The sequence below is a fragment of the Aspergillus karnatakaensis genome (assembly GCF_047715665.1).
Source record: "Aspergillus karnatakaensis strain CBS 102800 unplaced genomic scaffold BJY04scaffold_75, whole genome shotgun sequence".
NCBI classification, from domain to species: domain Eukaryota; kingdom Fungi; phylum Ascomycota; class Eurotiomycetes; order Eurotiales; family Aspergillaceae; genus Aspergillus; species Aspergillus karnatakaensis.
In genome coordinates, this window is record NW_027395787.1 from 12,715 (window position 1) to 33,141 (window position 20,427).

Consider the following 20,427-nt stretch of genomic DNA (forward strand, 5'->3'; position numbering starts at 1 on the left):
GTGGAATTAATAACTTTACATAGACATCTAGTTCTCATCATACCTCTACTAGAATGCCGGAGGAAGGGCGCAGGAACTGGGATTTGATTGATATATCTCGGGATAACATAACGAAACAAAGAATCCAATGCAATAACTAACGAATTGAGTAATAGACCGCTCTTAACAAGCAACTACCCGAATACAGAGCGTAGCACCCGGGTAATGATGTCGCTGAGCGACAAGGTAAGCGAAGCGTATGTTATCTTCCCTTGCCTGTCATCATCAGCTTTCTGAGCCGGTGGGCTGTCGTATGAGAACCAGGGGTGCTCAAGAACTTGCTGAATCGTCAGTCTCTTCTCAGGCTCCCACGCCAACATCTTGCTGATCAAATCGGCGAATGGCTTGCGCTCATCCTCTGGCATCGGCTCACGCCAGAGAATTTCAAGCCCGGTGTCAATCCTATGGTCGCACTTGCGGGACAGAATCTCATTCAGATAGCGCTGAAGGACCTCATGTCCACCGAGCTCAGTCATCTCCGCCACCAGGGCATCGGGATCGGGGTCAGCCTCCATCAAGACGCACCTCTCCTCCCAGTCCTCGCGGTGTTTGGACCAAAGGGACTCGGGTGGAATTCCAAGGCCCTTGACAATCGCGTAGAGATAGTCACCATCATGCAACTCCTGCCACTGTTGACAAACAGGAAACAACCGATGCCCGGTGCGTATCTCAACCAGGGTGCACGCGAGTGCCCACATGTCACTTGAAAAGCCACATTTCCCCTCGAAGTAAAGCTCGGGGGCGGCGTACTCAAAAGGAATCCTCGTTCCATCCTCCGGCGGGCTAGAGACATGGAAACTCTCACCCCAGTCGACCACACAAAGCTTGTTTGTCGCCATCTCAGCGGTACAGGGTCCAAAGTCTTGTATTGGGTAGATAAGATACTTGGGAGGACACAGGACAGGGCTTTCTTCATCTTCATCTTCGTACTCTATCTCGCGAGCCTCCCTAGCACCAAGTCCCCCGACCATCTCATAGACTTGTTCTAGGGGGATTCCGTTCAGTCCTTTAATTCGAAGCAGGATGTTTCCAGGGCGAAAGTCTATCTCCAAATTAGCGTACTGGGCACGAGTTGAGCATACTCGAGATCGCTGAAACACTGACCACCATGGCAAATTCCATGTCTATGGATTGACGCCATCGCCTGTGCCGATTGACGCGTAAAGGCCCGCAGGTAAGCCTGGGGATCTTGGATACCATCTGCATTGATCGTCTTGACAGGCGCCCCGGCGACAGGATAAATCACACAATCATGAGTTCCATTGGGACCGTGGATCTGAAACATATCTCGCGGGCGGAGGATATAATCCCAAATCTCGGGATGTCTTTTGGACAAGGTTTCGAGCTGCTTCAATGTGCGGGCTTCATCACCATTGGTTCCGGAGCAGTCTGCTGTGAGGGTTTTCGCCGCGACGTACAAGGGGGGGTCACAGCCAACAACCTGGCAAAGCCACACAATCCCATAAGCGCCGAGTCCGAGCTTATGAACCAGTCGGTACTGTTTCTCCGGTCCAATGTAATCTCCCAGCAGCAAAGGGTGGTGGCCACCTTTCCTGTAGGAGTATTCTACCTCGGGGTACCAATCCTCACACGCAAAGAAGTCGTCGCACCCGTTATCATCCCATCTCTGGATCATGTCGTCCAGGACATTGCCGATGGTGACTGTCTCGCTGCTGGGATCAGGCTTACAGTCTAGATGCGCTTGGTCTCCAGCCACCTGTGACTGAGAGGACCGGGTGTTCTCGTGAGCTGACATGATAACAAAATGTGAAAAGAGATAAGTTGTTGAGAGATTGTGGGTCGGTGTCAGGCAGCTTAAAGTAGCCAGAGGACTCTTTGACCTCTTTGACCGTTGCTGCGACCCTGTTTACACTCAACCAGGTCCTCATGATTGGCCCTGTGCTTTCAAAGAGCCACCAGGCTGTTTGTTTGTTTGTTGGACCCAAAATAGGTTCTTTGAAGTGCCGACCTTCCTTACTCCAGGCTGTTGACTCATTGCACGCCCTTCTATCTTTACTTACAAAGACTGGATGCAAGGCTGCCAGCTTGTTCATCTTTTATGGTGATCAAGGAATCTTTATCCGGTGGTCAAGTGTCTCCACTCGCACCTACATTCAACTGCCTGGCAGATGTTCCTTCTATAAACCCTGGCTATATGTTCGTCATTACGGGGTCAAGTTGTGATAGATAAACGCCGGATGGGCAATCGTATAAACATTCACCAAAGACATGGGTTGGTGGTCCACGAGACAGATCTTAGAAAGAAAGTCATTTCTTTCGTACATAGCATAGAAAGAAAGTCTGTTTCCTCTGATATTCCCTTGTAGGTAGGAATACAGGGTCCTGTCCGTAATGCTGGGCTTCTGCTATATAGGTTTGCGTCAGTGCCCATCATCTCTACCTTGTCCCAATCGCCCTACGCCGCGTATCGCGATTACCTTCACCATGGCACCATACGACAGACTCGGGGAGAGCATGGCCTCCTCCTCCTCCAACACCCCAAATGAACCCCCCACCGAGAACTTTATTGACTGGTGGGGACCTACGACTGGCGGGCCCAATTCCAGCTTTGATCTTTACACAAGCGATGCAGAACCCCAGGCCATTGCAATACAGCGGCAGGCTACTCTGTAGACTAGGCACACACAGCGCAGCCGTTTAGCCTCAATTCAGAAGACCATTACACCAGGAACAACCAGGACGGTTGGGAGCTACAAGGCAGCAGTGAAAAAGCTACGCGGTATGACTGCCATCAGTCCAGACCGCGAACCTAGCCCTGAAGACCCGCTGGTAAGATATCCACATCCCGCGTGCCAATGAGACTAATCCCGCGGTACAGGTTACCTGGACTTGCACGCCGCCCACGAAGGGTTCAGCACAACGAGAGGCGGTGCTAAACATCTGCCGCATGGCATGCCTCGTGATGAATGTCAGCATGATCTAGATCCGGTTGGTTGAACCCGACTTTGATTATTTTCCCAGCCTTACTAAACCTTGCCTGTAGGAGCACATGTAATGGAACCACTCGAACGATCAGTTTTTTTTCCACAGAGAGAACCCGCAAAAACCCCAGGGGAGTGTCCACTGAGGTAACTTACGGGGATGATGATCCTCATATAACCGTGTTCATGGGGAACTCGATTGAATACGAGTATGAAGGACACTTGTACTGCTCGCTCGAGGGCGGGCTTCCTGTTCGTTTCGCGGACCCCAGTAAGATGAAATTCAGCAAGCAGAAGCAACCCGCTCCCATCGATCTTACACATCAAGCGCAGCTCAGAAAGAAGGCGTATGGCTTGTCGTAGCTTTCTTGTATTGTTTCCGGTTAATATCCTGTCTCTGTTGTGTGTTCTCATCTTCTAGATTGGTTTTTTGTATGTGCTCTTGGAAACGTTCTTTCTTCTGCAGTAGAGTAGAAATGCTGGATATCAAGTGCCCACGAAGCTTAGCCCCCTCCTTCCTCCTCAAGATTCAGCCTATCCCATTTGTTCAAAAAGGATTCCATCTCTGAGTCTTCGACAGAGCGATCTCCACCTGTTTTGTGCATGGAAATCAGGTTTGGGTACAGACTGCGAAACTTCCTCTTGCCCTCCTTGATCCATATCTGGTCCTCAAATTCCACAAAGAGTGCATCGGCTTCAGCCGGAAGACTTATGTTACTTTGTTGGGCTGACCCTTGCAGTATCCGCAGGATTCCTTTCATGATAGGGTACTTGCGTGAGACCAACCGGGACATTACGCACAGTTTAATGAAAGAGTTCCGATGGCCCAGATCGTCTAGCTCCTCCAGTAAGGTAAAGAGAGAGATACTGAGCCAATGAAGAATGGTTGGAGATGCGTAATCGAGGCCCCAAGTTGACCTTTGGTTCTGCAGGATTCGCAATACTGAATGCGCAGAGTCAATGCATATCTTCTTAGCATGTTCAGGACTGATGCTTCCTTCGTTCGTGTCGTCAGTTTGACCTGGGTACTTGAGGTGGCCCCAGACGATCATGATAATTGTGTGGTAGAACATACTGTCCGAAAAGTCAGCGCGGTAAGATAGGAAGGGAAGCGGACACTGACTGCAAACATAGAATATGGGGGGTATTGGCATTACCCAGCTGCATGCACTCTGGTAACGTCGACCTCCAGTTCTCGAGCTTATCGTAGATCCGGGTTATCGCCGCTTCGAGAAGGACGCTGACGCTTCACATTATTGTCAAAGAGAGTCTTGATCCCATCGCTGTTGATCAAACTCAAGTCGCGGAAACTATTCACCATGCATGAGGTATGCGCAGGCCTCGGGTCGTCTTGACGAGGGTAGGGCAACCAAGTATCGTCCAATCGATCATGGCTATACGAGAGACGGGGTCGATCTGGGATTGCAATATCGTGGCCCTTCATGAGCGACATTCCGGCCAAGCTGTCACGGTTTTGTTAGCAACATCACGTCGGTTCTAGGAAAGGAAGAGGCATACTGGATAACATTGTAAGCACCCCATATAGCAGTATTGACGGCATTGGTTTGCGTATCCACCGTGGTAGGGTGCGTTGCTTCATATTGTTCTATCATGCCGCTGACCTGGCCCACGTACATCCAGGACACCTTGTCTTTGCCTTGCAGTGCTTCGCTGTGATTATAATCAGGTTTCGTAGTTCAGAAGCGCATGGGAAGAAATGTCGTTGCGCTTATAAGACAATCGATATGCCAATGCCTTGTATAGTGGGGATATCGACTAAGCCTTCTATCTCCTGGTAATGCCGCTTTGGTTCTTCATAAGAATGAAGACCCTTGGAGTTGGGGTCACTGCTGTCGGCATAAGCCTCGATATAGTCCGAATGCATCTTTAATTGATCAGATTAGCTTAATCCAACAACTACCAGGTGCAGTACACTCACAGATCCTATGGCCAGAATACAGTTCACCAGGAATGGTGAGCAGAATTGAGACTGTGTGTCCCCCTTACTCACATCCCTCATGAAAGCCTCCTTCTCTATGAAGTTGTAGAACGGGTCAAACCAGGCAAAAAAGAGAGAGGCCAGATGGGAAACGAGCTCGTTGTCGTCCGTCACAGAAGTCCACGGCTTCGCTGGGATTTGATAGATTGGTATATCAACAAGACGTTTGATATCTAAAGCCCTGCGAGATGCCCCGGTCGGGAAAGAAGATTCAGAAGATTCAGCCGTGTCGTTGTCTGCCTGTGACAAGGCAGTCTGCTGATCCATATAACTCTCGATCTCTTCGAGCCCTGCCTTGCTTCGTATCAGGTTGAATAATGTCGTTGCTTCATCATGAGAACTGTCCTGCAAAGAGTTTACAAGCCGGAGCAGTGTCTTTTGAGTAGATTCTAGCTCTTCAAGTTTGCGCTTGAGGGATCCTTTTTTTCTCATATCACTCTCCGGGTTCAGGGTGCAGTCTGTTTCATACTTGATACAAGTATCGCAGGCCGGGGATTCTTCCCGGAACATACACTTGAATGGCCATCAGCACGGTACAACTCCAAAAGTGAAATAGCTACCTTGGTTTTGCGTTCCCTACAGGTCTCACACGCACTCGAGGCCATCTGCCTCTTTGGTATAACACGCTCAAGCGGAGCCCCAGGGTCCAAGGGTTTTGGAGCAATAGACCTCACCATTTTCTAGTGACTGGTGAATGGGGACGACAGAAATGGGCGAGCTGGCCTGGTTAAGAGTATTTGATTCTGTACGGAGATCACACCCGACCAATCGGAAGTTGTTCCCGCCCTGATCCTGGTGTGGGTCGATCTTCAAAGCTGGTTTCCTGACGCTCCATAAGTAATTAAGATCATTGAAAGACATCCGAGCAATAATGGGGGACGCAGTTCTGGACAGAAGAGCTTATCGAGAATTTGACAGGGCACTAGAGTCCGCTTCAATGGGTTTATGTTGAGAGCAGTAGGACTTGAGTATCTACGACACAGTGAGTAACTATAGCTACACTATCTGCTTGATTGATATCTCTGTGGAGCCACTACACTCGCCATGAAGCTTGACCTCGCTCCTCTCGTCGTCACTCTGACTTCCGTGCCCGCGCTAACTGATGCCTGCCGCATCCGTCTCTTTACTAATAACGCAGTTCACCAAGGGGGGCCGAAACCTCAAGAGCGATGCATACCCTACAGTCGTCGGCGAGATGGATTACAGACTCAAGTCGAGGCGATATTGGTCCAACGATCCGAAGACCAGATCCCTTTGCTGCGTTTACTTCTACAGTTTCAACAGCGGCTGCACCATCAACGACACCAGATTGAACTATCATGGTGCGTCCTACTGTCAAAAGCAAGCTGAAGGCTCAGCTGGCTGCCCTGCCGGGGGGGTCACTCATCCACCGAGTGGCCGACACAATGCGCACCACCTCGAGTGTGTATCTTACAGGGAAGAAAATGTTTGCATCGATGTAAGTAGTCTTGTTCCGCACAAAAGATGGACCTGTCAAGCATTAACCAACCCATTTAACAGCGAGGTCTACATCTTCGGCTGCATAGAAAATAAACCTCTCATTTCATTCTTTCAGGCAAGGCTAATCATTACAACATAACAACATCACAGGTACATCTACTCTGGAACCAAGACAGCACGGTAGTTGATCTGGCCCTTATCCAGCCTGTTCAGAGCCTCCGCTATCTTCTCCTCGTTCATCGGGAAGATCTCGACGATCGGCTTGATCTTGTGCAAGGCCGCAAACTCCAGCATCTGACGGTGGACCGCACGCCCAGGCACCATTGAGCCGATGATTCGGACACCCTTGGCGATAAAGGTCATTTGCGGGATCTCGAAGTTGGTGAATGAGACTGTGATGGGGTAGATCAGGGCACGAGGAGCAAGGATCGGCAGAAGCAGGTCCCAGTTCGGGGGCACAGAAGCAGTGACGAGAAGCCTGTCGATGGGGGCAGAGACAGAGAGCTTGTCTGCATCCTTGGTGGCGATGAATTCGTGAGCTCCGAGCTTCAGGGCTTCTTCCTTCTTGCGTTCGGATCCGGAGAGCACGACGACACGGCATCCCATCTTTGAAGCGAACTGAATAGCCATATGGCCGAGACCACCAATTCCAACAATACCGACAGTATCGGTAGACTTGACCCCAGTCAAGGCCTGGAACACGGTACCACCACCGCACTGCAGAGGAGCAGCATCGGTATCACTGATAGCATCCGGGATCTTGTGCAAGAAAGCCTCGCGCCATACAGCATGGGAAGCAAAACTACCCTGGTCGAAGTTCTGCTCACCATACATCTGGCGATCGGCGCAGTAGGTCTCGTTTCCTTGGAGGCACTCGAGGCAGTGACCGCAGGAGTCAACCTCGTATCCCCAGCCGACGCGATCGCCCTTCTTCAAGAACTTGGTGTTTGGCCCAAGGTCTTCGACGATGCCAATCCCTTCGTGACCAAGAGTCATGGGGGCACGACGCTGATTGGGTCAGTGTATGCATGATACCGGGGTCCCAGGTGATTGGTCACTTACGTAGTGCAGGTCAGTTCCGCATACTCCGGAGGCAGTGATCTTGAGCAGGACGTAGTCGTCGGTAAGCTGGTCGGGTTTGGTGGTGGTGCTCTTGACGGGGTTGCCGGACTCGGTGCCCTTGTATACGGTGAAGGTAGGCATGATGCTGTGTGTTGTCTTTCGGTGAAGATAAATCGTGATGATGTAGGAGGTATACAGTAGAGAGAGTGGAGCACTGGTGATGGCGATGGTGATGGTGATGGTGATGAGAGTGATGTAGTCGAGGAGAACTTGGTGGCATTTATAGCCATCTTGTCAACGCCGGCAGCTCTGGGATGGAGAAGTACAGAAGAAGAGAGCGATTCGTGATGAGTGATACGACCAGGTGCACCTACTCTATTTGAGCCTCGGAGTTCAGGAATGCCCTGCGTGGGCTAGTGCTGACCAGCTCCGGGATTCCTTTGGGAATGGCCTCCTCGCTCCGGAACTCCTTTGGGACAGCCTCAGTAATCATTATTACAGTTCATCATCGCTCATAAAATCATTATCGGTCTATGCGGTGTTATCACCGGAGTCGGTGCGGCCTATAATGCTAGAACGCCCACTGATCGAAGAAGCTGCCATTCAGGTACGACCAGTCAATGTCCAACATCTCCGCCGACACATCTATCGAATGGCCCAGGACCCCTCCAATCTCAGCCGTAAGTGGCTCTCCACCAAAGTCGATCGGCCATTCGGTGACTTGATCGCCTATCCCAGTGTTCAACGCTGACTCGAGCCCAGGATGGCCAACAGAGGCGGCAGTCCGGGCGCTCTCCGGTGTGAGGGGGTTCTGTGTCACACCGCCGCTCGTCGCCATCTCTCCCACGATAACCCGGTCGATTTTGTCACCGAGGTCCCGCATGATCCTTGCTGCATTCTTCGCGACCAGGAAGCACGCCCCAGACTGTTCAAATGCCGACACCGAGAGGGTAATGCTGTTGCGAGCAGCGCACGCGAACGGGCTGTGCGGGAAGGCCAAAACAAACCCAACCAGCGTCATTGCTGCATTCCAATGCCATTGGAAGGCTTCATGCCAGCCGTTGAGAAGTGTGGTTGTATTCATCACCTGGTGCATGATGTGCACAAGCGCCATGGCATGGGCAGCGGACTTGGTCGCGGCGTGCTCGGTGATGGTAAACGGGACTCCACGCAAAGCGAAACAGATGGATGATCGGTACAGACTCAGACAGAGATGATGGTATAGCAGTTCCAGCAGCAAGCGCTCGCGCTGAAGCCAGACGGGGGTGAACTGCTCAATCCGCAACGGCGACCGATCGGTCGAAAAGGGGACCCCATTGTTCTGCCGGCTGGTTTTAAGGACCTCGGGAACATTCTGCAGCCAGGCGTCGAAGGTTTTAGTGATCGGTTCCGCGTGCGTCATGGTCAGGGTATTCGGAGCCTTGGTGAATATTGTCAGATACGCCTTTCGCGCTGCCAGCATCAGTTTGATTTTGTGCAGATTCCAGGTCAGCCAGGTCACGTTCCCTCCAATCGGCGCGAAACTCGATCCCGACATTCCGGCAATTTCACGATCATCTGCAGGGAGTGTACAGGATGTTGCGTTTTCTTGGAGGGTGAATGGACGACCAAGTTTCATACTTCTGTTGCTCTCGAGTGCAAACAATGTCCACCAGAGTCGCTTTCGCAGCTCCCGTTCCCGTCGTGGCATATCGGACGGAGGTTCGACATGTAACCCGAGCATGAAGGCGGTGCGGACGGCAAGAGCACAGGCATTCTCGGACATGTTCAGGAAGCCTGCGCAGCATAGGTAGATGGAGCAGAGCAAGTGACACTGCAGTGTCGACAGAGTGGGGCTCTCCAATTCAGTTGCGAGCAGAGACAAACAGCGACGATAATGCCATCGGCCCGGGACACCAGAGTCTTTGTAAGGGGCGTCACCTTGTGTCGGAGCATTGTGACCTTGCCGAGCAGCCACTAGCCGAGCACTCGCTTGCTGTGCCATGCCATATTGCATGCAAAGGGCGAGCACGATGTCGACGAGCGGAGAGGGCTTCCGCTCCTTGTCGGAAGTGGCCCACAAAGACTGGTAGTGCTCCTTGAAGTCACGTTCATCGAGAACAGGGTAGGAGGGGTAGTAGGATTCCCAGAAGAGATGGAGGAAGTACTCCTCCTGCATCGAGCTCAACGATTCGCAGGCTGCACTGGGGTCGTCGGCCGGGGTAGCCATTCTCTCAGGGTGATCGGCATCCAGGGTAGCAGCTTGGGGGGCATCAAGCTCGAGCAGAGCACTACTAGCCGAATCGGGGACCATCCCGCGCGCCGAGTGGGCTTGTTTCAAGGCTGTCGTCAGGAATGTATTGATGCGCCCGATGAAAAAGAACAGCGATGCCGGTCCATACCAGGTTTTATTGGGGGAGCGCGTGGTGCTGATGTAGATTCCCTCCCAGACCTTGTCTTTGCCTTCTTCATGCAGCTCCACGGCGCTGTCTGCAGGACTCTGCTCGGGAGATGGAGTCACCAGCCGGCGGATGGAAGTGCGATCTCTGCGCTCATTCTGGAGTTCGCTTTCCAGCTCCTCAACACGCTGCTTCAATCGCTCAATCTCCCTGTACGCTTGAGGCAGGGTGACGGATTTGTTGAGTCGGTCATTATTGCACTGCCCTCCCTTCTTGCGGCAGTTCCCGCAGGGATACTCGCTGTCGCACTTGAGGCGATGCACTCGACATCTGTTGCAGGCTCGCGCCACTTGATTGCGCTTCCGGGCCGGTAAAGGCTCAGAGCCTGTAGAAGGCATGCTCACGATGAATGTCGGGGTAGTCATGGTGCATGATGAGAGATGGAAGAAAGCAAAAAAAGGCCATCATCAGCCGTTTGGAGATGACCGGCATGTGGGTCACGTAAGCAATCCCGATGCCCGCAGTCACGTGGCATCGTTATACTCCGAGATGTCTACGAGCAATACATCACTACTAACAACATGTACATACTTCCCTTCAGATCATATTCAGCCAGGGTGATCGCCCTGTGTGATTGAGTTGACCATGTCCGACACCCACGCATGATCCGACGCCAAAGGGAAATTGGCCGGCATCGCATGCGTAGACTCCGCAACGGGCTGAGGGAAGAGGTCAGGAGCAAGTTTCACTTCCCACATGACCAGGATCGTTTGATAGATCTTCGCAATTCGAGAGAAGACATCACTGTCCGGCCCGCCTTCCAGGCCAGCCAACCCTGCCACACGACCCATATTCTCAATTATCGTACTGAGTATCGCTAAGATATCGGCTTTCTGCCGGACCGCAGCAGTGTCCCACCCAGGGTCGTTCAAAGTGGAGAGTTGAAATAGCATGACCAGGTTGTGCACCAGCTGCGCGAAGATTGAAAAGGGAAAGCACACGTAATCGAGGGGTTGAATGGCCAAGAAGACGTCAAACCAGGATTTGGCTGCCTCAAGACAAGCATATAGGTACTCGAGTTGCTGAAAGTTCACGTTCGTCGACAGAATGGCGGCATTGGTCAGAGCTGATTCGTGGAGAGTGAGGGAGGCGTAGTGCTGGTGGAGTAGGATTATTTCTAACAGGATCAGCAGAGGTACGGGGCAAAGCACTGGGGTGCAGCGCACTGTGATGTTGGTTGTCCGGCAGGATCTGAGATTGGACGCTTCGTAGCTGTGCGTGCATTGATTGCAGATAGAAGGCAGGCGGGGCTTTGATTGGGCTTGGAGTGGAGGTAAGGCCTCCCTGATAGGGACTCGAGTCGAGCATATCCGTAATCAGCTGCAACCGAACCTGTTGCACCAGGATCTCATCAAATGGACACTCCTTCTCTTCCTCCAGAGACTTGACACACTCATCCATGAACGGAGTCCATCGAAGAGACACGCTTCGTTGCACGAAAGTTGAAATACTAAATGGTTAGCGCAAGACTTGGGTGGGGGACAGAGCACGTACATCGAAGTGATGAAAAAGGCCGCCAAGATCGCTCTACGCTCCTCAAGTGTCTGGCCAGCAGGCACGGCCATTTCATCCTCTTCGGTGTGAACACACAATGCCATCATCTTTGGTTTCGCCATGGGCTTGTGCAATCCCAGTTCATAAACTCCCGCCTGCACAAGCTGGGTAAAAACGTGGATGTTCGCCTTGTTGTGCACATGCTGGTTGGACCTAGCACATGGTTAGCTAGTTGAGCAGGTTCGGGTGGATGAAGTGCACATGCCAGCCGAGATATATCAGCAATCCGTGCAGAATGTCGATATTTGTGTTTGTTGAGTCGTGTATCATATGCTGCGCAACGATGACCTTGATTTTGTCGTTCAGCATACTGCGCTGCTCCGCTGGTCTACAGACCACGGACATGATGCACAGCCATGTAAATGGGCGATCTCGGCGGAGCTGATGCGCCGTCTTTCCCAGCGGGATATGCACGCAGGGGAAGTAGGGTAGAAGACCGATCTGAAACAAGGTGAGGTATTCCTCTGCCTCAAGACCCTTGGGCTCGGCCGGCGAAGAGAAAGACACGGTCGTTTGACTGGATGCCTCGGATGCGGTGGTGTTGGGAGTATGCTCCGTAGAGCTTTGAGAGACGCTCGGCAGGTTTGATCTGCTGATTGTCGCCTCCAGCCATTCTGCTGGTGTCGGTTGACTATTGGTTGGATTGTCGGTGGCCTGGTTCGACGAGGCGGGCAAAAACGCATTGATCGCATTGACACCGGGAGGTTGCACACCGGCGCGAAGGAGCGAGACCAAGTCCTCTAGCTTCTGTTCCAAAACAGCGGATTTCGACGCGGCGGTCTTCCGGGTAGATTGACGTTTGTGCGAGGTGGGCTGGCGACATTCCTTGTTCAGGCGCTGGCATCTCTGACAGCGACCTCCAGCTCGTGGGTAGATGCACTTGCACTTGGACTGCGAGCAGTTGGCGCAGGCGCGACCGTACGGGGCGGGATAGGTGTCCGAGTCATTATTGTCCATCGGACTGATGATGATGATATGGATGCGATGTTTGTTCGATAAATGAAGTGCCTCGGTCGCTCTTCTTGCGAATTCCATCAGCTATCTGTTCCTGGTTAGCGCCATCTGGAGCCGGCGATTTCCCGCTTCTTATGTCCGAGTCCTCACATCGATCCAAAGGGCATTGGGTATAGAAGAAGTATACAAGACAATTGCTGAGAGAAAACATTAGGAAGGCCTGTGGCTTCTTGTTGACCACAATCACCAGCTCGTTCGCGGACAACCCTATGATTTCTTACCGAAACATATATCTCAGCCTCGACCGCTTAACACTATCGGCAGAGGGGACGTCGTCCTCTTCACGACAATCCCACCATGAGGTTTCGCCATAGAAAAGTGCCTCTGTCTAATGTCTCCTCACCCGGTTACTCTCGAGTCTTGACAGATTGACTCTGTGAAGGACGTATGCGTGGCTGCAAAACCATGACCCGATCGCAAGACCAAGCGCTGCCACGTGATATATTCGATCGGGATTGCTAGTTCCGAATCCCGGGCTGGATTGACGTGATTGGGCCGGACTTTGCCTTATTGCCGGCATACATATAGGTCTGGATGATATACCTCAACACTCCAGGTATGTATATATAGCCTTCTGCATCATCCATGTCACTGTGTCAACCAGCAGCCTCTCTTCTCTCACAGCAATGCCCCCTTCCAACCGTGCCGCTTGGCTCACTGCCGAAAAAGCCTACCCTCTCCAAGTCAAAGGCGCCCCGTACACTCCGCCTGGCCCTACTGAAGTCGTCATTCATAACAAAGCCATTGGTCTGAACATAGTTGATCTGGCTCGCCAGATCCTTGGTGCTAGCCTCTTCCCCTGGACCACCTACCCCGCTGTCCCCGGCAGCGATGTCGCTGGTGAAGTCGTCGAAGTTGGCGAAGCGGCAGCATCTCGCTTCAAACCCGGTGACAGAGTCGTCGGCCTGACCAGTGAGCTTCTCAACAACAATGCAGCCGAAGGTGCTTTTCAGGAGTATGTGGTAGTTCAATCCCAGCTCGCCTCGATCATCCCATCGAGCCTCTCATTCGAAGATGCGGCAGTGGTTCCTCTCGGCATTAGCACCGCAGCCTGCGGTCTCTTCCAGAAGGACCATTTAGCATTGCAATTACCCACCGAACCTCGCGCTTCCTCGACGGGCGAGACTGTACTGATCTGGGCCGGTTCCTCCAGCGTCGGTAGCAATGCCGTGCAACTCGCCGTGGCAGCTGGTTACGAAGTCTTCACAACTGCTTCACCCAAGAACTTCGAATACGCGAAGTCACTCGGCGCCAGTCAGGTCTGGGACTACAGATCAGAAACACTCGTCGACGACATAGTCGCTGCATTCAACGGCAAGAGATCTGCTGGGGCACTGGCTATCGGAGATACGTCCGCAGCACCAGCCGGCGAGATAATCTCTCGAGTGGAGGGAAAAAAGTTCGTTTCTCTCGCGAACCCACCCACTGGGCCACTCCCTGAGGGTATTGAGTCTAAATTTATCTTCGGAGGTGATTTGAAGGATAATGAAGTTGGACCGGCGATCTTCGAAGCCTTTCTACCCAATGCTCTGGCAGCAGGAACTTTCCAGCCTAAGCCGTCTGCGGAGGCTGTGGGCAAGGGACTCGAATCTATCCAGGAAGGACTGGAGCGCTTACAGAAGGGGGTCTCTGCCCAGAAATATGTCATCTCTCTGTAGGTAGCATGTTCAGCCTCGTGAAGTCCGTCCGGGTTGACGTATGTCGGCCCTAGTTGGTAGATGCTGAAACGTGTTGTCGCGATAATCCTCAGCAATACATTTTAAACGTTTATCCTATTCAAGCTACTGAGAAATTATTGCGAGGTATTTCTACCACCATCCGAAAGAATCGAGAGAAGAGATGCGGCAACAGCTTGCCTGTACCCCAATCCACTTAGCTCTCATTACCATTGCTATCTAACTCAGCAATGAATACTTATTAAACCACCGTAAATAGACACTGATCGTGATCTATCGTGCATCAACCATCAGACCCTCGTCCATCCAATTCATTAAGGCGTGATCGCCGGGATTAACATAGCCACCAGAATCCATTTGTACCTCAAGCAGACGTCAGTATCGAGCGTTTAGGACACTCAGGCATCCGACGTATGAGGCTTGTCAGCCGTTGCGATAATTGGCACAGGTTTCGCAATCTTCTGGCGGAAGATGTGTCGCTTGATAAAGTACGGAAGCCACACTTTGGACTCGTAGCCGATGAACTCCTTGGTGGGAACGGAGAAGACCTCTAGAGGAATGTTAGCTAGCGATACAAGATAGAATTTGTGGGCGAGGGTGCCGTACGGTCCAATTCTTCCAAGGTGAGCTGTTTGGTTTCTCGCACGAAGCAGAAAATCATGAACCAGGCTATAAGGTTGAGACCGGCGTAGAATCCGACTGAGATATCGCGTTAGAAAGGACACTAAAATAGATGTCGAGGAAACCTACAAGCACCGGTGGGTGTCATGACAGTCGTCATGCGAGGGAAGGTCAGGGAGAGAACACCGGCTGCAGGAAGATTAGCGAGTGACAAGGTTCAGGATTGAGGAGAACGCACCGAAGGTGTTGTTAACAGCGACAGCCCAGGCCATACCCTGCTCACGCTGAATGGTCGGGAAGACTTCGGCGGAGTACTGGAAAGCAACCGGTCCTTCACCAAGGGAGTAACATATCGTGAAAAGGTAGACAAATCTAACAGCTTGATTAGTAGTGTCACCCAAGGACCGTGTGGTAAACATACAATACAACAGGGCCAATTCGCTCACCGCGAGGCAGACTCTCATCATCGTTCAGAAGCGAAAGTCCACCGGCGAGCAAGAAAATGCACATTCCAGGGAAGGTCTGGGGCTGTTAGCTCAGGCAGGCTCAAAATATAGCATGTACTCACAGCTAGACACAGGTTTCGACGGCCTTTGGTGTCGATTAGGAACAAGGTGGGAATGGTGGCAAGAACCTGGATAGCGCCGTAGCCAAGAGAGGCATAAAGAGCTTCGTCCCTCTCGTAGCCTGCATCGAGGAAGATACTGGAGCTGTAGAACGAGATGACTGCGCAGCGTTAGCTTTGATGCGAGAAATACGGAAAGGCAAGCGTACTGTTGATGCCGCACATCTGCTGCGCCAGCATGACAGTCGAAGCCCCGTAGTTGGCACGCCTGATGCGAGGAATCGTGAAGCAATCCGCCATACGACGGAAGTAGCCAGCACCGGCAGCCTCCTTCTGCTCCTCCTGGTAGATAACGAAAGAGTAGTAGTAGTCTCGAGCAGCAATGATCGGGTGAGCGCGCAGCTTCGACATGGATTGGAATGCCTGCGCGAACTTGCCGTGCTTCATGAGCCAGCGAGGCGACTCGGGGCAGAAGAAGATACCGACACCAAGGATGAAGGAGGGGATAAATGCAGAGCCCAGCTGAAGTCGCCAGGCAATATCACCCGTGTTCATGACAATCACATTGGCGAGCAAGCCGAGGAAAATACCTGCACCTGTCAGCAGCATGCCAGCCCCCAAAGGAAAGCCTACTCACCGACCACGACCCAGAGCTGCCAGAACATAACGAGCGCACCACGAATTCTCGCAGGCGCCATCTCAGCCGAGTAAATCGGAACCGTCGCGTTCTTTGCGCCGATGCCGATCCCCATAATAAACCGGGCTGCGAACAAGCCCTGCCACGACTGCGTGAATGCCGACCCGATGGGAGTCGCAGTCAAAATCAACGAAGTAAAGAAGATCTCACCACGACGGCCAAGGTAGTGATTCAGAGGGTCGACAATGAAAGCGCCACTGTATTCTGTCTGTCAGATGCCGTCACCTCCATGTGCCCTCCACTTGAGGTTACCGAGGTACTCACATAAGACCGGCCGTCAGGAAAATGATCGAATTGACAATCCCAACGATCCATTCGTCTCTCCCCTCACCAGCTATGTTGAATTCTTCATGAAACTGAAGATTAGCACCGTTACTTCCGGTCTGATCCCATCCTTGAGTGGCTGCGCCGATGGCACAGAGGCCGACAGAGTACCAGAGCATCTTGCTGCCGTGCCAGATATGCTCCTTCTCGTAGGTGAGCGCCGCGCGCTCCTCTTCAGTCAGCTCGGGGATTGACTCGAACCGCTTAGGGTCACGGGCGACAAGAGCACCGCGTTCAAACAGCTCGATATGCTCGGAGAGGCCATGGGTTTCGGCGAATACGCGGGCGTCGGCGACGACCTGCTCACGGGAGAGACTCTAGTAGAGGGAGCCACGGATTAGTACCATCACGTCTCGTACAATAGGACGAAGGTGCACTCACCTCGAGAGGGTTCTTGATGATATTGACAGCAACAGACTGGCGGCGTTCCTCCGTCGCAACCTGGTCGGTCTTGATCACGTCGGCCTTCTCTCCTGGGCCTGCGGCCAGTACCTGAGAGGAGTGGTCCGACTCTACAGTCACCTTCTCAGACATGATGCTTGCTGATACAATTGCGAGACCAACGACAAGGGTGCTGCAGTATTGAGGTGATTTAAAGAGTTCAACGAGGGCCTCTGGAAGAAAGTTCTCTGACACCCCGTGGGGACAAACAGACTCGCACGTCAGACCTGAAACCAATCCAAGATCCCCACCGGCTCAATTAATAACGAAAAAGCAAGCAAGCCAGCCGGCCAGCGGCTGAGCGGTGCGGGAGCCCTTGCCCAAGGCGCCAGGGCTGCAATCCATGGTCTGACACCGTCAGCGCCAGACCAGGATCGATTGGTGGAAAAGACCGTGCAGCCCTCAAACAAAAAGTAGGCTGACCATAGTATCCTGCATGATACCACTGCGCGATATAACTTCCCCAGAGCCCTTGACCATTTTCGAGCCGTGTGGCGCCGTTAGCCCCATGGGGGGCGCCCATAGCGCAATTGGGGGAAGCCATTCGGAGGGTCAGCCGTGTTGGCTGTTCACAGACTATTCTCTCCTCGTCGACAATATCGACTGTCGAGTTTTCAGACTAATCTCACGCGATCGGGATCTGAGCCATCCACGTCGCAGGCGCGTCGTTTCACCGCAATTGGGACCATCCTCGTTTGGACCGGGTTACCCAGCGTCAATAGTGGGTGTCCACACGGGCCTTATTGGCTGCCACTGGCCATGTCAAGTTCAAAGAAGAAAACCCAAGCCGCACAAGAGAAACACAAGACGAGGGGGCTGAAAGGTGCTCCCTCCTTAGAATGTGCTACTAAGGGCTGGGCGTTGCAGGGTTCCCATTCCTTCTCAATGAGCAGTCACACCTAAAGCCTAGTGATCCTTCCATTGATGCTCCTTCGCTCCTGCGAAAATTCAACATGAAAGGCTCTTATTGTGGCGTCTCTCTAGCCTTGCCGAGCTGGGCTTTGTTTGTTGCATGACGACGTGGCTCTGTAGATAGTTGTCGCCTGACCGTTGGGAGGAGAGTAAGATGCAACACGCCAGGATGCCACGGATGAAACCCAAGATCTAGGGTCTGTTTCTATTGGTGATGCTTATCCTCCGCTTCCACGTTGGAGACGACAGCATTTACCCGAGATACCTCTAGTTATGGCATGGCCATCTCTGACCGACCGAACGCAGGTATGCAAAAGAGAGTTTAACGCTGCTGATCATTCCACATCAGTCAGTAGTCTAGTAGCTAGTCATTTGAAAAGCTTCCCCGCACTGCCGAGACCCCTGATGCATTTCCGAACGCCCTGGAGGCCCTGGGCAGTGGGCAGTGGGAGTCCGGGAGGCCTGATTCCCTTCGCTTCGATATGTTTCGAAAAGGACTCCGTAGTATGGTGCCATAGAAACATCTCCCGGATCACAAATCAAACCCCAGAGGCCCCCAATTCCACATTCCCATTTCCCCCAGCTGCCCCAGTTGGAGATCTCTCACGCTAGCACTCTCTGACTCATCTCCATCCAGCCCATGTAACTCTGGGGACTCTAGCGCCAAACCAGAAGATTTATCCGGTCCAATCGTTGTTCGTTGAGCGGGATTTCTCGGTATGAGGCCATCGGCTTCAGCCGACTCTATCCCGCCTCGGTCACTACAGGGCAGACCAAGCCTGCGGACCAGTTGACTCAACACACGATATGCCGTGATAGCCGTGCGTGAAATCTCTGACAGACGCTTCATCGTTTGCACGCCTCGCCCGACGGCTTCAATGACTTGCGCTCGCTGCGGGAGACTGCCGTCGCTATCATGTAGGATGCTCGAGCAGAGAACAGCAATCCCATCGAAGAGAGTAAACACCGCAGTATGAAAGTTTGTCACATATACGATCGTCGCCTCTGCTAATCTAGTCGACGAATCGGCAAGACTCAAGGCACATTCAACTGCAGCCGCTTGAAGGCGCCGATGCGTTTCCGAGTCCCTCAATCCCTGTCCCGGCGTTGCCGCCAGGTACGGCTTCAGGGCTTGCAGCATTAGCAGATATGCAGGGACCTGGATTGTCCAACGCTGCAGCTGAATATACGGCGGTTCGTCATCGCGGGGTTTGTCCGTGGTCTTGTAGATGGTCGGACATGCTGCGAGCCAATTGCTGACGATGCGTTGGAGTTTGACAATCTCGTTCGGTGGCAGGTCCCTATTCTTACACGACACAAACTCTGCTGACAGTGGCTGGAAAAGCTGACAGAGTAGCACGACGTGTGTGATTGGTGACGGCCAGTCCTGGCCTTTTCCTGCTGTGCCGAGATGCAAATCTGGAAGGTCAAGTGGGGTGGTGGTGGTGGCCTCGATTATACGGGGTCGGGATAGGAGGCTATAAAAGAGTCTAGAGGGTGTTAGACGATGTCCGGTACGCTCTAGAGAAACCTACCGGTCGCACACGTAGAGAATACACCAGACACGCCGTCTCATCTCCTCCTCGAACTCGTCTACTGGTTGATATATGTCCTTATCGTGTAGACCCAGTTCCTGTGCCTCGTGGATTGAGGCCGCGAGGGAGTGCCACGAGTCAATAAACTGGCCATCACCTTTCAACCACCATGATGTAAGGAACAGCTGCTGCACCTGCAGTAGACCCCCTTTCCCCGCACCAATCGAACTACTCAATGTCCGAGCCGCGATGTGATAGCGTTTCGAGAGCTGTGCAATATTCTCCCCTAGCTCAGTCTCTAGCATATTCCGGAGTGTATCAGTAGCAGCTAGAGTGGCGCAAGCGCAGATCCGTAGAAGTAGACATGTCATGGCACGGTCGGGTGTTCGACCTCGTACTCTGTCGTCCCACCATGCCGTATAGTCCTTTGAAAATGATGGGGGGTATAAGATGTAGTACTGATAGTTCGGGCCAGATAGGTAGCTCTCCACCAAGGCATCTAATTCTAGTCAGATCTGTCTCCGGTCTTTACAGCTGAGTGACCCACCCAAGTATATTCGTGGAGGGAGGACTTGCAGAGCACTTCCGAGCTCGTCGCTCGTCAGGGTCTCGTGTACTTCGCTTGTCTAGAGAACATCAGCGAACATGCAGCTTACAGTAGTCAAACTCAAACTGGCTCGCCAGGGCTCATACATCGAAGTCGTTGACATGAAAGCTTCTGCTTCCGTCCATATACCCAAGAGTCCTGAAGGCTCCGCGTTGGGTTGAAACAGACGCGGTGCGAGACTGTACCGACCCATCTCTTCGCGTAAGGTCTGAGCTGTGACTGGCACTGTGCCGTTTGGGTGTGCTACGTACGGTTAGCGAAATACCACCCAACCTAGACTAGAACTGTACAACCTCCGAGCGAGTGTATTCTGTGAGGGCGACCCTCGGCTGTCTCTTGTACTCTCAGAGTATCGACATTTGTGCGCGACATTCCTTGCATGACAATGTCGGCACGGCCACTCGCGGTTACACTAGAGCAACCGTATCAATATCCACGTGGACTTTCTAGGCGAACCGACCCTTGCTCCACAGGAGTTTGACTTTAACGGACCTTTTGCTTGCGGCGTTGACATTCGGTGCAAGGGGCTGCGCGTCGGGA

The 20,427-nt window shown here is 52.6% G+C and overlaps 8 protein-coding genes across 8 annotated transcripts; 1 reads left to right on the plus strand and 7 right to left on the minus strand.

Moving 5' to 3' along the window:
- Nucleotides 1-173: 173 nt before the first annotated feature.
- Nucleotides 174-1,795, minus strand: BJY04DRAFT_223589 (kinase-like domain-containing protein; the record flags this gene model as incomplete). The annotated part of the gene is made up of 2 exons (XM_073717735.1): nt 174-1,081; nt 1,144-1,795. The coding sequence occupies 2 exons, from the start codon at nt 1,793-1,795 to the stop codon at nt 174-176; spliced, it is 1,560 nt and encodes a 519-aa protein (XP_073565661.1).
- Nucleotides 1,796-3,484: 1,689 nt separating this feature from the next.
- Nucleotides 3,485-5,585, minus strand: BJY04DRAFT_210970 (Zn(II)2Cys6 transcription factor; the record flags this gene model as incomplete). Its single annotated transcript, XM_073714335.1, has 7 exons — nt 3,485-4,055; nt 4,105-4,175; nt 4,234-4,444; nt 4,500-4,627; nt 4,720-4,866; nt 4,921-5,493; nt 5,541-5,585. The coding sequence occupies 7 exons, from the start codon at nt 5,583-5,585 to the stop codon at nt 3,485-3,487; spliced, it is 1,746 nt and encodes a 581-aa protein (XP_073565662.1).
- A 954-nt stretch (nt 5,586-6,539) lies between these two features.
- Nucleotides 6,540-7,859, minus strand: BJY04DRAFT_150567 (NAD(P)-dependent alcohol dehydrogenase). Its single transcript, XM_073708872.1, has 2 exons — nt 7,504-7,859; nt 6,540-7,449 (listed from the first exon to the last, which is right to left on the minus strand). The coding sequence occupies exons 1-2, from the start codon at nt 7,642-7,644 to the stop codon at nt 6,598-6,600; spliced, it is 993 nt and encodes a 330-aa protein (XP_073565663.1). The 5' UTR covers nt 7,645-7,859; the 3' UTR covers nt 6,540-6,597.
- Nucleotides 7,860-8,074: 215 nt separating this feature from the next.
- Nucleotides 8,075-10,306, minus strand: BJY04DRAFT_223595 (Zn(II)2Cys6 transcription factor; the record flags this gene model as incomplete). Its single annotated transcript, XM_073717736.1, has 1 exon — nt 8,075-10,306. The coding sequence occupies one exon, from the start codon at nt 10,304-10,306 to the stop codon at nt 8,075-8,077; it is 2,232 nt and encodes a 743-aa protein (XP_073565664.1).
- A 183-nt stretch (nt 10,307-10,489) lies between these two features.
- BJY04DRAFT_210974 (uncharacterized protein) lies at nt 10,490-12,452 on the minus strand (the record flags this gene model as incomplete). Its single annotated transcript, XM_073714336.1, has 4 exons — nt 10,490-11,058; nt 11,108-11,391; nt 11,436-11,648; nt 11,701-12,452. The coding sequence occupies 4 exons, from the start codon at nt 12,450-12,452 to the stop codon at nt 10,490-10,492; spliced, it is 1,818 nt and encodes a 605-aa protein (XP_073565665.1).
- A 640-nt stretch (nt 12,453-13,092) lies between these two features.
- On the plus strand, nt 13,093-14,814 carry BJY04DRAFT_200930 (zinc-binding alcohol dehydrogenase family protein). Its single transcript, XM_073713011.1, has one exon. It carries the CDS (start codon nt 13,136-13,138, stop codon nt 14,165-14,167), a length of 1,032 nt encoding a protein of 343 aa, XP_073565666.1. The 5' UTR covers nt 13,093-13,135; the 3' UTR covers nt 14,168-14,814.
- Nucleotides 14,376-17,009, minus strand: BJY04DRAFT_150573 (uncharacterized protein). Its single transcript, XM_073708873.1, has 10 exons — nt 16,774-17,009; nt 16,333-16,709; nt 16,009-16,265; nt 15,581-15,961; nt 15,375-15,532; nt 15,228-15,328; nt 15,045-15,178; nt 14,936-14,995; nt 14,792-14,884; nt 14,376-14,735 (listed from the first exon to the last, which is right to left on the minus strand). The coding sequence occupies exons 1-10, from the start codon at nt 16,924-16,926 to the stop codon at nt 14,584-14,586; spliced, it is 1,866 nt and encodes a 621-aa protein (XP_073565667.1). The 5' UTR covers nt 16,927-17,009; the 3' UTR covers nt 14,376-14,583.
- Nucleotides 17,010-17,965: 956 nt separating this feature from the next.
- BJY04DRAFT_150700 (fungal specific transcription factor domain-containing protein) lies at nt 17,966-20,153 on the minus strand. Its single transcript, XM_073708874.1, has 4 exons — nt 19,974-20,153; nt 19,828-19,906; nt 19,281-19,779; nt 17,966-19,235 (listed from the first exon to the last, which is right to left on the minus strand). The coding sequence occupies exons 1-4, from the start codon at nt 20,010-20,012 to the stop codon at nt 18,278-18,280; spliced, it is 1,575 nt and encodes a 524-aa protein (XP_073565668.1). The 5' UTR covers nt 20,013-20,153; the 3' UTR covers nt 17,966-18,277.
- Nucleotides 20,154-20,427: the final 274 nt, after the last annotated feature.